At 33.3% G+C, this 16,222-nt stretch overlaps 2 protein-coding genes across 3 annotated transcripts; both read right to left on the bottom strand.

Annotated features, from left to right (window-relative positions):
- Window positions 1–200: 200 nt before the first annotated feature.
- Window positions 201–1,798, bottom strand: LOC11446803 (dof zinc finger protein DOF1.4). Its single transcript, XM_003593509.4, has one exon. The coding sequence runs from the start codon at window positions 1,410–1,412 to the stop codon at window positions 588–590; it is 825 nt and encodes a 274-aa protein (XP_003593557.1). The 5' UTR covers window positions 1,413–1,798; the 3' UTR covers window positions 201–587.
- A 6,323-nt stretch (window positions 1,799–8,121) lies between these two features.
- LOC11446801 (splicing factor 3B subunit 2) lies at window positions 8,122–16,222 on the bottom strand. 2 transcript variants are annotated; one of them, XM_003593506.4, is made up of 18 exons: window positions 15,899–16,222; window positions 15,050–15,169; window positions 14,823–14,954; window positions 14,656–14,718; window positions 14,449–14,556; window positions 12,990–13,067; window positions 12,275–12,367; window positions 12,062–12,148; window positions 11,101–11,202; window positions 10,898–11,017; window positions 10,751–10,813; window positions 10,057–10,208; window positions 9,188–9,272; window positions 9,038–9,096; window positions 8,880–8,928; window positions 8,676–8,767; window positions 8,517–8,586; window positions 8,122–8,416 (listed from the first exon to the last, which is right to left on the bottom strand). In XM_003593506.4, exons 1-18 carry the CDS (start codon window positions 16,070–16,072, stop codon window positions 8,327–8,329), a joined length of 1,737 nt encoding a protein of 578 aa, XP_003593554.1. In that variant the 5' UTR covers window positions 16,073–16,222; the 3' UTR covers window positions 8,122–8,326. The 2 variants fall into 2 exon arrangements, with proteins under 2 accessions (XP_003593554.1, XP_003593555.1); XM_003593507.4 differs by lacking the exon at window positions 15,899–16,222 and adding an exon at window positions 15,535–15,691.

Below are 16,222 nucleotides of genomic sequence, written 5' to 3'. Positions count from 1 at the left end.
CATATGTAATTACGTTCAATCAAATTGTTAAAATGTCAACATATTAATATCATATTGTGTCCGTTATTATGTCTATATTAGTGTTTCATAGATTCTATATAAGAGGTCCATGATTGTTAACTTGCTACTAACATTTCTCCTTAGCCATAACAAATTAGCCCCTAACACTTATAAAGAAAAAGTTACAATTAACATAGGAATAAGTAGGTAAACACAGTGGATTACATTAATATTAATTAGACCCTCTTGCTTGAATCTGAAGCTGAAACTAAAATAAGTCAGCTCCAAATACTCATACACCACTGCATAATATGTTCCATATGAGAACAAGAACACTTACTAATCTGTATCAAAAACACAACACCCCAAGTAAATAACTAACCTATGGACATTAGAAACTAAACTACCATGTGTTAACAAATCATTTTTTTTTTTTTATATCAAAGCAATGGTTTAAAACCTGAACTGGACATCGAACAGGTGAGACTTCTAGATCATGATTCAACCGTGTTGAACCGCCCGTGATCGAACTGCCAAAATAACCAAACCACAATAAAAGTCGGTTGAACTGTCCGGTTCGTTTTTTTTTAAGGTTTGATATCAGAATCATCCCAAGGAACATTTAGATCAGTTGAGACCAAAGAATCAATATCCTCCCAACTCCAATAGTTTGACATATCCATTCCACTACTTGTTGCAGGTATCTCCCATGGCTGTGTAATAGTGCCACTACCACTAGTGCTTGGCATTGCACTGTTGTTAATAGTTGACTCCTCCATTATTTTAAACTCTTCATCACCATAGTTATATCCATTATTTGACCTTAAAGTGCTTGAGTTTGAGAATGGGAATATAAAGCTTTGGTTTTGATGAAAGGGCATAGATGAACTCAGAAACATGCCATTACCAATACCAAACTCTTCATTATTACCTTCTGATTGATCTTTGGTACTGATTAGATTCTGTGGTGGCAAAAAAGATGGTGGATGAATAAGAGATTCATGCATAGAAGAAGGTGTGTTTTTTTTATTCAGCCTATTGGCATTTGAGGTGGTGGTGAAGGAGGTGCTAATAGTAGTTTTTGAGGTGGTGCTAATAGAGGTTGATATCTTGACTCTCTTATTCTTCCTAACACCACCAACAGGAACATTCCTTAGAGTACCACCTTTAGTCCAATGTCTCTTACAAGCCCTGCAGAAATGGCGAGGTTGAGACTTGTTATAGTTGTTGTAGTAACAAAATTTGGTATTTGTAGAGTCACATCTTGGACAATTCACTGCCTCTAGTTGGTGATTTTGTTGCTGTTGTTTCCTCATGGGAAGAGTCTTTGGAAGTTCCAAGTTTTGATCTTGCAACAATGTTTGGTTCCAATCAACACCTCTACTAGAAACTTGCTTAGAACTCAAACCCATATCTTATCTTAAATTCAACCTTCTAAAACAGGATTTTCTTTATGCAATGAAGTGAAAAAAAGTGATAAATTTTAGCTCTTAAGAAGAGAAATCAACAAGGTTAATAAGAGGATGGTGAGAAGTGCAAGGGAATTGATGAATGAGAGTGGTTTGATAGAAGGAAAAGACTAGGAAGGTGAGAAGAAATAAGCATGTCATTTCTCTAATAGTGCCTATTTATGGCCTTATCTATCTGTAAAGGAACAATAATTATACTAATAAGATCAGAAAATAATTACTTCAACTTGTTTTGTGTGTGGAAGAAAGGAGTGGTTTAATTTTTTTATTGTTACTTGTAGAGGTGTGTATAGGTTTAGTGGAGGAATTGCCCTATCAAATTTATGGTAACAACCTAGGAGTTCAATTTTTCTTGCTCACCACACTAGTATTATAGGAAAGGGAAATAGCTACCAAACCATTCTTAGAGGGATTTAAATGTTGGCATTCATCAATTTACTTTTATTTATTTATATATTTAATATATTATGGTCGTTGAATTAAGATCAGACAAATTCTATATCAAATTTGCTACTTTAGAGTTTATAAAAAATAAATTTATTTAAAAATTTGGATCATCCAATCTCGATCCAACTGTTAGCGATGTACTACTAACCATATTGCGATCGTAGGAAATTCAAATTCCATCTTAGGGATACTTAACCTCTAAGTTGAAGGTAGGTGGTTGACACGTGGAAAGCTATAGGCCATTGATAGTGCTCCAAGTGTTTTTGCTGTAAAAGGAAAGTTGATGTGCATGATACTAAAATAATTTTAAGTACATCATACTTGGCCAATGGCCACCAATACAAACACAAAGTTGGCAAAAAAGACGACAAGTACACAAAAGGCTGGTTTTTCTAAATGGATTAACATGACATTAGGGGAAAGGGAAGGGTGGTAATAGTGGGGCCTTAGATTCTCATCAAGGTTAAAAACAGTTGGCAACACATGGTTTTTCTTGTGGGACACTGAGAAAGAATGGATGTAGTGTAGTGGTGATTTATGGTCCAATGTCATGTGATTACATGTTACAAGTTGGGTATATCTATAATGTTGCATGCACGTGTAGGGCTCATGTCTATGGCCTATAATGGTGTTGATTGAAGCATCCATGACAAGCTAAGTGTGCAACACAGATTATAAATGAACTTAAGAAATGTAAAAAAAAAACATTTTTTTTTTAACTAATATGTATTTTTTAAAAATAATCAAATATGTCCCTATTAGAGAATAAATTTTCCCTTAGTCAATGTATTACTTCCGACATAATACTCATTTAATTTTCCAATCCATATGTACCACTAGTCAAAGACATACTCGCAACTATTATAAAGAAAATAAAAGAGTAGTAATACCTACATGCTCACAATCACCTTTTTTTTTTTTTTTTTTTGAAGGTACTCACAACCACCTTAGTCAAATATGAAATCCTGCAAATTAAAAAATAGAAAACCATGAGTCAAATAAGTTGAATCTTTGAAACCTTAAAACAGGAGAATTCTTTAATAAATAACACAAGGGAATTCTTGCGAAAATCGTTTCATGTTGATAAGTTGTTTTAAATTGACATGTTTTTATCGAAATTAAAACTAGTAATTCTTATCAACCCTTATTCACCTCAAATAAAGAAATTAATAATAAAGTAATATCTTATAATAAGATTGTTTGAATCTTGATCTTGACACACATCAATAATATATCGAATTTTATATTTATGTAAAAACTAGTAGAAAAGTATACACTTAATATCCAACATTCATTTGTGTTCCTAAAAAAAAATTCATTTGTGTTGAATATATATATCCAATAAAATGTTATTGAGTTGTATAACATTAATTAAATATATTGTAAAAATGAGAAATGCTAATGAGCATCTTAAGAATACTTTTAAGGACCTTAAATAGAAATTTTGGTGAAAATTCATATATTCAATTTTAACTCTTTAGTATTTTTTAATTTGAAATCTTACTTTTTTTTAGAGGCTCGTAAAAATTAAATCTAAAATCATCTGTATAATTTTTTTTTTGGTCAAGAGGACATAAATCATGTGTGTAGATAGTATAAGCAATAGAATCATTAAAAAACTACTAAGGGCATGTTTGGAGTACGACGGACGAATGTGTTGACACAAATTAATTTGTGTACGATGGATCAGCCGACACTTTTGGACAAAGAATAACTGAAGTGTCATCAACATTATTTGATTTGATCTTCACAATAACAGGAACGTACAATACGGCAATATCTAGTTAACTAATTCTGTAAATAAATTAAAGCATTACTGTTTTTTTTTAAGGGAGATAAAACATGTTGAAGAGTGGGAATATGTATTTGTATTTCGCTTATTAAGGGAGTTTTGTTCTGACAAAAATTGAATGGATTTCGCTTATGCTCTTAGATAGGTGCCAATAATGTTATGTTTGATTTTGATTTTGGAACTATTAGAAGACGACGTATTTACGAGGTTGTTTATAGTCTTGCATTTCTGATATCACCTGCGAGAAACTCAATAAATAAATAAATAAATAATGGAATGTAAATACAGCTCAGAAGATAAAAGAAAACAAAAATATTTTATAAGTTGGGGTGGAATTTTACCCAATGAATTTTCTTCAACTTGCTGGCAGCTATAAAATTAAGTATTAGTAGTATAAGAATAAGGAACCCTATAGCCACATTGAACTACCATTACGGTAAAGATATGAGTCTATGACACTGTCACATATTAATATGAATGAAAATCAATCTTTGGTCGGTTGATTAGGTAGGTAAAGGGTCTCGTATCTTCAACTGATAAAATACAATAAGAAAATGACAAAACAAAGAATATTTGTCGGACAAATATGAAAATGACATTATCGAATTAAATCTAACTTGAACTCTCTTAAACTATAGGTAGAGTCTTTTTTTTTATTTAAAAGATGGTAAGAGTCTATTATGTCCAACTTAGACGCCAGCTAAAGACCATTAAACTATTGAGACTTAGAGTCTAATTAGGTCAATTAAAATAAATTTGATTAAGAATCAAACTAACATATATCTTGTGCACACACATATATATCTATATATTCTTTGGCGGCTCTTCTAGGTAGCAGGTGAAGCAAGCAAGCAACCACGTGGTTTTATCATATTTTTAATGGTTAATTGCCCTTTGATGAACACAGTTAGGTATGAAAATAGATTAGGTAATCTGTTGAGACTGTATGACATGTAAGCATTTTGCTTGGGTTTAAATATGTCTTATACTAAATATAAACTAAGTCAGTGTTTTTATCGTTTGTCATTTAGTTATAAAAAAAAAACCAGACTTTAGCCTATTTATCTTTCAAGTCTAACACAAATATTATTTATAAATCAAGTTTTTTATATCTCAACGATAAATAAAAAAAAACTTAGTAATCACACTATGGCTAGCTTCCACACAGGATTTGTTGCCACGTGAAATTTTCATCCCTTCAAGTTAACAAGGAAATATTTTGATTTGAAAGATCACGTTGTTGTATATATTTTTTTAACATTAAATCTTCGGTTCCCAATGGAAAGATGCCCTGATAATTTAAAATTCGACCGTAAGGTAAGGATAATCTGAACAAAAATTATTTAACCTAAAATAATTTGGGTTCTTCCAAACAATTCACCATTCACTTGCTTAGTTTTCATATTGTTATATTTTGTTTCAAGTGTTTCTAGCACTACTTTTCTTGATATGGAACTGTTCACAAAATAAGCAATAAATAGACACGCATGAGCGTTTTTTTGGAAGTTGCTGTGGTAACATGAAAGTGACATGGTGATCAGAGACGCAAAAGTGGTAGGTTCAAATCTGTGAAAGTTACGTGAATGACATGAAAATCCTTGTAAGTTGTAAGCTAAGCATGTGTAAGAACAAGGCCCTGTTTGGATGCTTATATTTAGAGGTGTCAAATGGGCCGGCCCGGCCCGTTTATGATTGGACCGTGAATTCTAGGGCCCGGCTCGGTGGGCCAGTGGCCTGGCCCGTTTATGTTTTATTTTTAAAATTTATTCACTTTTTTTATGTATTTTCTTATGTATTAGTTACTCACCATTATTTTTTTGCTAAAATATGAATGGATGGACATAAAAATATAAATAATTTTTACATTAACATTGAATAATAATTAAACTCTAGATTATTCTTTCAATTAAATCAAATTTATAATTTATAAACTTTAAAATTATAAAACTGTAAGCTAAATTCATCCATATTTATTAAGTTTATTTATTTAAATATTTTTTTGTTAATAAATTTTAAATTAGTTGATAATTTTTTAAAAAAATATGTTGTTTTTTAACAAAAATAAAATGAAATATGGGCTAATGGGCCAGCCCAAAGCCCGGTGGGCCAGCCCGACCCAACTTTTGTATGGCCCAAATGGGCTTGGGCCAAAAAAGCCCGAGTGCATTTTTTGGTTAGTTTTTTTGGCCCGGCCCGGCCCAAAAATATCGGCCAATGGGCCGGCCCATTTTTGACAGCTCTACTTATATCGATGCTTATAGCACTAGAGCTTACATCATAAGCTCTTATTCTCAATAAGCTATTTATGTTTGGATATGTACACTAAAAAGTATTTATGTAAATTAAAATGTTTGAATGTGTCATTATATAAGCAATTATGAAATGTTAAATATTTTTGATTTCAAATAGAGAATCAAACCACAGCTTTTTTAAGGAATTAAACCACGATTATAAAGTTGTAAAAAGAACAATATTAAAACATAGTAATAATTTTAACATATATTTAAAAAGGAGTTAAATAAGCTTTTGGTCCCTATAAATATAATCAATTTTATTTTTTAATCCTCATAAAAAATGATATGTTTTGGTCCCAATAAAAAAATTCAGCAGATAATTTTAGTCTTTGTTAAATTAAAAGTTGTTTAATTATGATTAAACTCTGAAACTTTTAAATGGTTTATATATACTTGCTTGGAACATTATAATAAGTTATGTTCTGGACCGGTTAGAAGACCAATCACACGTTAACACGTGGCATAAACTTACATCGTCTTAAGGCTCCGCGCTTGAGGGAACACGCCAGCTCGAGTAAACCGCACCACACAGAAGCACACCTCCGCACGAGGATCATCCTACATGTGTCCTCTAACCGTCCCTATTCACACGCCGCATAACCAAGAAGCGGTTATGACCAACGCGCGCCTATATAAGGGTGAACTTGCTTCACCCTCAAGGTATGATTCACTTTTCACAACACTTTCTACTCACTTTTTCTCAGTTCCATTACTGACTTGAGCGTCGGAGTCCTAACGTGCCGGCATGCACCTTTCATTCCACCGCAAAGACTCAACGTCGCCGTACCGGAAACCTTCACCGTCACACCGGAGCAGTAACAACCACCGTTGTGACTCATTCGTTATCACCGGACACAGATCAAGTTCCTCCACAAAAAATGAGCTCGAAAATTGATTTTTAAACCAAAAATTTACTAATTTTATCTTGAAATTTTGACGTTTAAAAAAATCATATTTAATTCTTTAGACGATAAAAAATTATTATTTTTGATAAAAGAGTTTTTTATAATATTCTTAACTGTCAAAAAAACCTTAAAAAATTTAAGTATAATTAGAAAAAAAAATTAATTTAATATGGACTAAAATCATGTGTTGAAAATTTTTATAGGACCAAAATATGTCCCTTTTATTTTTAAGGCTAAATAAAATTAGATATATTTATAGGAATCAAAAATTTATTTTACTTTATAAAAAACCATCAATATTCTAATAGAACAAAATTAACATTAAAGGTGTAGATAAATAGTCTAAACATCACCATTCTTAAGTGTAATAATGTAAATACTCCTTTTAAAAAAAGAGTAGTGATATTTGTACATCTTTTTCTAAACAACTTTTATGACAACTTTGTTTTTCTCTATTTTGATTGATCAAAATCAATAGAAAGAGAAAAAGGTAGAGAGAGAATAAAAATATAATGTGAGTATAAGAGAGAAAGATGTCAAAAAGTTGTTAGAAATTGGTTGTGCAAATATCATTTCTCTTAAAAAAAAAAGTAAATATAACAAGCAAATATAAAAGTAAGAAATAATTAAACATGGGTAAAGTTTGACAGTCCTATATCATTGTTGAAATTCTTTATTCTTTTGTTGATAGTGACGTGTGTTGCTTACATAAAGATAAAACAAAGATATGTATATAACAAATCACAACAAGTAAAGCTATATGTTAAGCTCATAATTCAGGCTTATTAAAATATGGCATAAGCAGCTTATGAAATTGTGATAAATTGTTTTTATTAATTTACCAAAACACATTTAATAAGGTTTATGTTAGTGGATAAATCCACATAAGCTTTGAATAAGCCGATCCAAACGGAGCCCAAAACCACGAGAATAGAATCCCTCATGTTGCAACTTGCAACTACACTTTTATAATTGGTATCACATGGACTTAAAAAATGGTCCATTATTGGACATTTTAATTATAACAAATCGTTCAATCTTCTTCAAAAAAATTGATTTTAATTGTTCAATCACACAATCAAGTGTATATTTAGTATCACCATGAGTCACCATAATTTCAGCATATCCAATATAATACCAAACATGCATAAAGTGTTGCAAATTTGAAATCCATTTATGCGAACTTGGAAAAGAGTTGTATAAGACGGGTGATGTTGTGTGACAGCGTAAATACAAGGTAGTTTTTACCACATGTTCTGATTAGTGTTTTCATTGTATTATTTTCATTTACTTATCGTCCACTCCTGCCCGAAACAGTGATAACTACTTTCAGGCAATAATATGTAATACATTACAGATAACAGATGAGTTAAACAGGTGCTCTAGTCACGCAATGCGAGAAGGACAAGCTGAGAATTACTACACCCACCAAAAGAAAACAAACTTAAAGTCCTTCTTCTTCGATTTGCCGTCCTTTTCTTGCATCTTTCTTTTTCTTTTCTTCTCATTCTGGACCAGATAAAGACCAAAGTTAGATACAGATCATGATGGTATGTTAAAAAAACGCTAATATGCAGTTCCATATGATTAGTAGGGTTAGTTAACACACCTCTGCAACCATGTCACTGAAATCTTCTCGCTGACTACGCAACTTCTCTTCCTCCCTAGCTTCCTCATACCTGCATAGATCCAGCAGAGGTAAGAAATCATTTCTACAAAAAAATAACCCACTAAATCTGAAATAGAAATGATGAAAAGAAATTCATACCTGGCCTGCAGAACATTTTCCATGGCTTCCAACTCTTCCGGCAGTAAAGTGACGTCCACTTTATCGGACTTCTGACCTTTAAGAAGGTCGACCTGGAAGTTCCAAAAAAGAAAAAAACATGAAACATGCCACCTCCTAAAACAAACAGCCCTCTACTCTACCCTATTATTTATTTCCTCACAAGTAAAAGAGAAAACACCTTACCCTTTTAGCACCCGATTTATCCTGGGTGCCGCCAGTGCCAACCACATAACTACAGAGAGGAGAAAAGGAGGTGTCAGAACTTGTCAAGAAACAAACAATTATGGAGAGAGAAAAATGCTAGTCAACTATAATATAAAGTTGCTGCAAAATTTACATACGTGTGTCCGGGTACAAGTAAAGATCCTGCACCAATTTTTTCTTCTTTCTCTTCAAGCACCTTCATAGATAACGAAAAATAAAAGGTCAATGATATGACTAGTCAAACAGAAGTCAAAGCTGTTAAAATATGTTCAGTAGGAAAAACTCACTTGATAAAGAGGCCTCTCAGGCTCCTTATTTCTCTGTTGCTTCCGTAGGTCAATAACATCAGGTGTCTCCACTCCGGTGGGAGTGCTGAACAAAATGACGCAAAGGAAAAGGAGGTAAGAAATGAGTTCAAAATGACAGTAAATACCTGTACGGGGATGGATTACTCTAAATCTTAGTGGTTTGGTTCATTTATTTAGAGGGGAGGGGAGGGCAAGAGAGCCAAAAAGTGGGGGATTTATTTAGAGGGGTGAGATTGCTTATTTAAATTTAGACTTAAATGCCTGTATAATTAATGTGACTTTAAATATTACAAGGGTGAAAAATATAATTTTACATGTTACTTCCATTAAAACCCCTCCCCCGTCTAACCAAACACGGTATTTTAAAATCTTCCCCCTCCCTTCCATTAAAACCCCTTCCCTCTCATCCATTAAACCTAACAGACCCTAAGTGGGACCTGCGTGTCCACATTGCTTTTTTTTAAATTTTCAACCAAGTACCTAACCTAATAAGCACCACATCTCTCTAACCCAGCAACTCTGATAAATTTACTAAGTGGCCCTACTAATAAATAACTCAACATCACATTTCATCAATCATTTAAATCATAGCAAGTAATATTTGACTACGAACAAGTGATATTGCCAAATAAGCTTAATTGAAAGACATGTAATTTATAAATGATTTTCTTTATGCTGGTGGGTTATTTTTCATTAAGAATAGTAATGCCTTACAAAAGAAAAAAACTAGCAAAATCAAGGTGAGGCACTTCAGAACACCCACACTTTCTCTTGGTAAAATGAACAACCACACTTCAAACCTACATTACATATTTTAACAAGATAATGAAATGGTAAAATAACAATACCTTGATAGACTATCAACAGACTTAACACCATCTTCAAAGTACTCCTCTTCCATTCCTTCTTCCTCCTCCTCCTCCTCTTCTTCTTCCTCTTCTTCCTCCTCCTCCTCCTCCTCCAAATCACCCCAGTGTTTGGTCTTATCAACTGGCTCTTCCTGCATAATGAGGACATCAGTAAATTATGAAAAGAAATAACACAATGAAAATGATAACATTTTAAAGTTGACGTTGTATGGGGCTCTTAAGTAAAACTTAGTATTTTTATTTCTTATGCTTTTCATTCAACCAATAAAAGGACTGCCTCTTATGGATGAGAAGAGAAGGAATTTTTAAAACGCCATCACACCAAAAAAGTAATCAAGAAATAGCAATGAGGAATATATTTTGAAGTTTTGGATAAGCAAGGTGATATGATACAGCACTAATTACTCTATGTTTACATTAAACACAGGATAAGAAACAAAAAGAAAACTACATATATGGCTTATATGAACAGAAAAAGAAAAGAAAAATGAAATTTCATATGCTTCAGAAACATGTTTACTATTGAAACCCAACAATGAAGTTAGAAAAAATGGGTGGCTTTGTAAAATAATATTTGATAAAAAGTTTAGAAAAAATGGGTGGCTTTGTAAAATAATATTTGATAAAAAGTTTCCACTCTAATTAAATAGTATAACTTCTAATTAAAGCAAACCTCATAGTTAGGCTGATCTTGTTGTTGAACACCAAAAACATCTCCATACAGTGGGCGTCCATACTGTTTAGATGAAGATAAGTAAGCTGGTTAATAAGATAAAGAGGGAATCCAAAAACAAACAGTGAATTTATAAAGAAAGTATACTTCGTCGACAGGAGGCTTGCCCCATCCACCAGGATGATAACCGAAGCTAGCTCCAGCGGGTATGGGAGCATTCAGTCCTGGGATCTTCAGCTGAGGGTAAGATGGTGGAGGACCATATCTCTGGGAAACAAAATAGAACATGTTTCATGTAGACACAAGGCCAATGCAGGATCAACGAAAAATGCACTAGACAATGTTCTTACCTGCATATTAATAAGCCATGGAGGAGGAGCGCCCTCAGGCATACCAAGAGCTTCTTTCAAGTCGTGTGATAACATACCAGGTTTCATCTCCCTCAACTTTACCTGCACACCAACCAATGTCATCATATAAACTAATTCCGTTCCAATAATATATAAGTAAAATAAAAGAGCCAAATTAAAAGTGAAAACTTGTGAATGTGCCTGGATCACTAACACTCAACTAGATCAATGGAAACCTCTAATTAAAGCTAGAATAAGATAACACACTCTTAGATCTTTCATCAAAAGAGGGACTTGGGTCCTCTCCTTATCTCATTCTCCTTGCCTTCTCCACTTTGTGTCTTTCTCTTGATATTCTCTCACTCTTAATCTTATTTTTTTATTTTTTTTCACTCTCTTGATCTTCTCTCTAAAATTTAGAGAGAAAGACACAAAATGGAGGAGGGAGAAGAAGAGAATGGGAGAAGGAGAGGATCCAGCCTCTAAAGAGAAATATCTCATACATCTACACTGGAGCTTTGAACTGTGTCTATAGAAGTTCAAATTCAACACAAAAAACACATAATGACCTAATAAACAAAATACTGGAAATACATCAACAACAATCTATGTTTTTCCCATCAGGTGGTGGGAAACAAACTACTGCAAATGAGGAAACTGCATTTGAAAATTGAATCCCAATAATAATTTCACTAGTATATGGCACTTGTTGATTTTATTTAACATACAGGTTACAGAAATCACAAACTTTGCACGTTTATCAACAAAAATAGAAATTGTACATGAATTATCTGTCCTAAATAATTAAAAGAAAAAAAAAAGTTCCACTCAAATCAATAGTTGGGACAAACACCTATTGCTCAGCATTAGAGATCCACTCCTATGAAGTAAAAGTTACTATGGTGTCCTAAGAACTAGCCTAACACTACAACAAAACCAAAATGTCGCAAGAAATAAATACCTCAAATTCTTTTCCTTCGTGATACAATTCCCCAAGGGATGTCAGCTTTGGCTTTGTTTGGTACTTAAAAAATGCATCGTGAAGGACCTAGCAACCAAGAAATATAACTATTAGAAAGTAGGAATTAAAATAGTTATAGAACAAATGGATAAACATAAAATCATGTAAGTAAAATAAAATTGTAAAACACAAAGGCAAAAACACAAATGAAACCTGATAATCTATATCCATTTTTCCCATTTTTGGTTGCATACGTTCCCTTTGCTTTTGCTTCAACTTCTTACTGTCCTCTTTCTCAATATAAGCCTGCATGCACAACACTTCAGATTAAAAAAACAGCAACTACAACAATCTGGTGAAATGATTTAAAGGACATAGATGAATGTATGTAGCACAGGAAAACATCCATTTCATATAAAGTTCATTTATGAAACAGAAATTCAACAGAGGGACACAAGGCTTTTCCATCAACATCCCCAATATTACATATCTCTACTGCATGTGAGTTAATAATATATTGATTTTACAACAGGACTCCCACACTTTAACTTGCTTTAAGTACAAACCACTTATCAAAACCAGCAACCCATCCATCCCAAAATCTATATAAAATTCTTCACATATACAGATATACCAACTTCCCAGCTACCTATTTAAATAATCTTGAGATTCTTGGAAAACAAAGCACAAGGTCATAATTTGTAGTTCACATGAAAAAATTCATGCAGTAGTATAAGCATCTGATGGTACAGAAAAATGCAATTTCAGGAACACAGATAGCACATAAAATTCGCAAGTAAATCACAGAATGTTCACTTATTTTGATGGGAGGTTGTTCTGAACAGCACACACACACACACACACACACACACATACACACACACACACACATATATATATATATATATATGCAAACAGGTCAGATTACCTGTCTGATTTTCTCAATACCAGTGGCAGCAATGAAATCAGGAAGTTGAAAAGGTTGTTTCTCAATACCTCGTTTCCCCTGTCAAAACAATAACACAGCTTCAGCTTCTGATGAGATAACTACTAATATATGTCAGCATCAACTATATAATTGGGCTAAGTAATATCAATCATAAATAAATGAAGATAAAGAGGAATTTCAGTCTGAGCATTAAGCACAATGGAAAGGCATATAATTATAGGTCCATTAATATCATGCAAAAAAGCCATATAATTATAGGTCCCCAATTAGGCCTGCCCAAAACAAAAAAGTCGAACCGAACTATACTGAAATTAACCGAACAAATTCTGGTAGTTTACGAACCAAACCACTATTTCACACACAATTTACTAACTAGAATTGAACTGCAAATAAGTGAACCGAACTACAAATATCCTTGTTTATTTTCAGGTTTGGTGTCATTTATAAACTCTTCGCGAATCCAAGATCCACTCATAAACCTAAATCCTCTCTCTATCATTGACGAATCCTAAATCCATTTTCACGATCACGGTCTGTTCCTCAGGAGTGGCAAATCTCATGATCTAGATTATGTACTTCACTCACCCAAGCTACTTCTCCCTCACAAGGTTCCTTCAAACAAACCACGTAGTTGATTTGTAGATTATGTACTTCACTCACCCAAGCTACTTCTCCCTCGCAAGGTTCCTTCAAACAAACCACGTAGTTTTAGAAGTCAGGGATTCACGAATATGTTTAACTCACTAGGTATTGCCACTTGTTTTCAAGATTGCAAAATTGGAATTTAACATGTATATTTCAAATCCAACATTCCCTTTTCACACAATTTGGGAATTAATCCCTAAATGAAACTGAAATTTATAGTCCCAAAACCGCTGTTTCATCCATCACCAAAAGCTTTTGTATATGCACAAACTGATTCACCATTCTGTAAAAAAAAAAAAAAAAAAAAAAATTGATTCGCAAAAAAATAGTTCAACTTGGGGAAAATTGTATGGCAAGTTGGCAACGGTTCGGTTTGAAATTAAGAACCATTAGTCTAGTTCATTTGAAATTAATATATTACGGTTCGATTTGGATCTTATGAACTGGTGTTATGGTTTGGCTCATTTCACTTTTTGAATAAACTGAATTATGAACAGTCCTATTCCCCATCATATAACATAATAAAAGTGTGAGCACCATATTCCCAATCAATACAACAAAGATAATAAAAGAGAAACAACTCAAGGATGCCCATTTACAAACACCTACCAGTCCAGGATTGGTGATTGCCACAGCCGCTCCCCTGCAAGAACCACATACATACATATATAAGATAAACCTTATTGACTTGATCATTTTCACCCTATTACTACATCACTCATGCAAGGCACAGCCATCAGACATGCTTACATCATTAACCTATAATAACTATCAAGTTAGGATGCTGACTAACCTGCAAAAATTTTCTCTTTTGTGACCAATGCCTAGGTACAGGTACAGTGTTACGATAAGATTTCAAAAACACCAGCAACTTAGGATCTGCTGCAGTAGCATCCCAAACCTGAAAATGAAATTATGAAATATCATTTGCATAACAGCCTTGACAGAAGGGGATACCCAACAATTTGAAACTAATTGTGCAATATTAAAACATTCCTACCTCAACAACATCAGGTCTTGAGCTAACTTGTTTCAGTTCAGCAATCTTCATTCTTCGTTGAAGCTGAGCATAAGATTAAACTTTTTCAGAATGGATCTCCACAGGAATACAACAACAAATTTATAATAAAATGCAAAATGAAATACACATGCTACAAATTGCTTCACCTTTTTCTTCTTGTTTGATACGCCTTTTTCTTTTTGCTCATTATCATTTTCTTCATCCTCATAATCAGAATCGGAATTAGCTTTCTTTTTAGTAGCTGCAGTTTCCTCCGCCACATCCTTCTTATCAGTTTCCTAATGTTACAATAGCAAACCCTTAATAAAAATTCAAAACAATAAACCAAAGAAGTTGCAATGACCAAAAAAATCAATTAAGGGCAGCACATTACCTCTGATGCAGCGACTTCAGTGAAACTAAATTTCTCAAATATTTTTCTAAATTCTTCATCCATGCCTTCGTATAGGTCTACCTTCTCTGGTACATACTCAATTTCAACTTGTTCAAAAACCTAAAAATGAATAAGCAAAAAAATTATTACACAAGTATGCTTAGTAAATCAAAATGCTAGCAGAGATATTTCAATTTCACCAATTATGAAAACCATTATCTACTTAGATGAACAATTTCCTAAACACTCTATGATCAATTTTTTTGGTGATAGGGGCAGAGATAAAAAAAAAAAATCAGTATAATATTCACTAAAACGCGCTTAATTAAAGTTCAAACACCCTAATTTCACTAAAATATTGATTCAACAAACACAAACATTCAGAATTAAATTTGAATAGCACCTATCAATTTAATTTAAAATCAATTTCCTCCAATCTATGAACAACGAAAATCAAATGAATCAAAGGTTATGCTTGTTGGTACCGATGTCATGGCTGAGTCTTCCTTTGCCTTTCACACGCTCCGGTTTTCGGGTTGTCGATGGAAGCAAACCACTAGTGAGCGTATTGTCGGAGTGATGGCAAAAGAGGACCTAGCCTCTCTATTTATAACTTAGGCACCACCCATCATGGACCTAGTGTTTGGGCCTACCATATGTTTCTACACAAATCAGATTAAGTGGCCAATTATTTTTTTATTTTATTTAATTTTTAAAGGAAAAACTATTATTTATTGATCACTTTTGTTAGGGCTAAGTATCACATCAGTCAACAACTTGCAGCCCACAAAATATTAGAAGAAATTCTAACATATGCGCGATAGTAACAAAAGTTAGAAGAATTGAAACCTGCTTCGGATCAGTATTCTCCTTAGCATTGTCACTTTCTTCGCCGATGTTAGAAGCTGGCTGCTCAGAAGCTTTGTTGTTTTTCTTCGCCTTCCCGCGACGGCGACGCCGATCGTTCTCCTTCGACTTTTTCGCAACAACGCCGTTTTGGTATGGAAATGTTTCCGCAGCCATCGTTGAGGGTTTAAGAGAAATTGAGGAAAAAATTGAAAAATGGAATAATGCAATTGAACAGAGATTTATCGAGTGGGATAAAGTACAGAGTTTTTATATCTTCACAATCCACCGTCTTCACATCAAGGAAGTTGGAGCTTGTTGTTGGGC

This window comes from Medicago truncatula, chromosome 2, assembly GCF_003473485.1.
Source record: "Medicago truncatula cultivar Jemalong A17 chromosome 2, MtrunA17r5.0-ANR, whole genome shotgun sequence".
NCBI lineage: Eukaryota > Viridiplantae > Streptophyta > Magnoliopsida > Fabales > Fabaceae > Medicago > Medicago truncatula.
Note: the sequence above shows the minus strand (reverse complement) of the source record. Positions and strands in the feature narration are given on the sequence as shown.

Bases quoted from the DNA above. Each gene is read 5' to 3' on its own strand.
- LOC11446803 (XM_003593509.4), bottom strand. From the start codon at position 1,412: ATGGGTTTGAGTTCTAAGCAAGTTTCTAGTAGAGGTGTTGATTGGAAC.
- LOC11446801 (XM_003593506.4), bottom strand. From the start codon at position 16,072: ATGGCTGCGGAAACATTTCCATACCAAAACGGCGTTGTTGCGAAAAAG. The intron at 10,209-10,750 runs GTTTGCTTTAAT...CTCATTATGCAG, and splicing joins AAGATCAGCCTAACTATGAG to GAAGAGCCAGTTGATAAGAC. The intron at 8,587-8,675 runs GTATGAATTTCT...GGATCTATGCAG, and splicing joins GAAAATGTTCTGCAGGCCAG to GTATGAGGAAGCTAGGGAGG.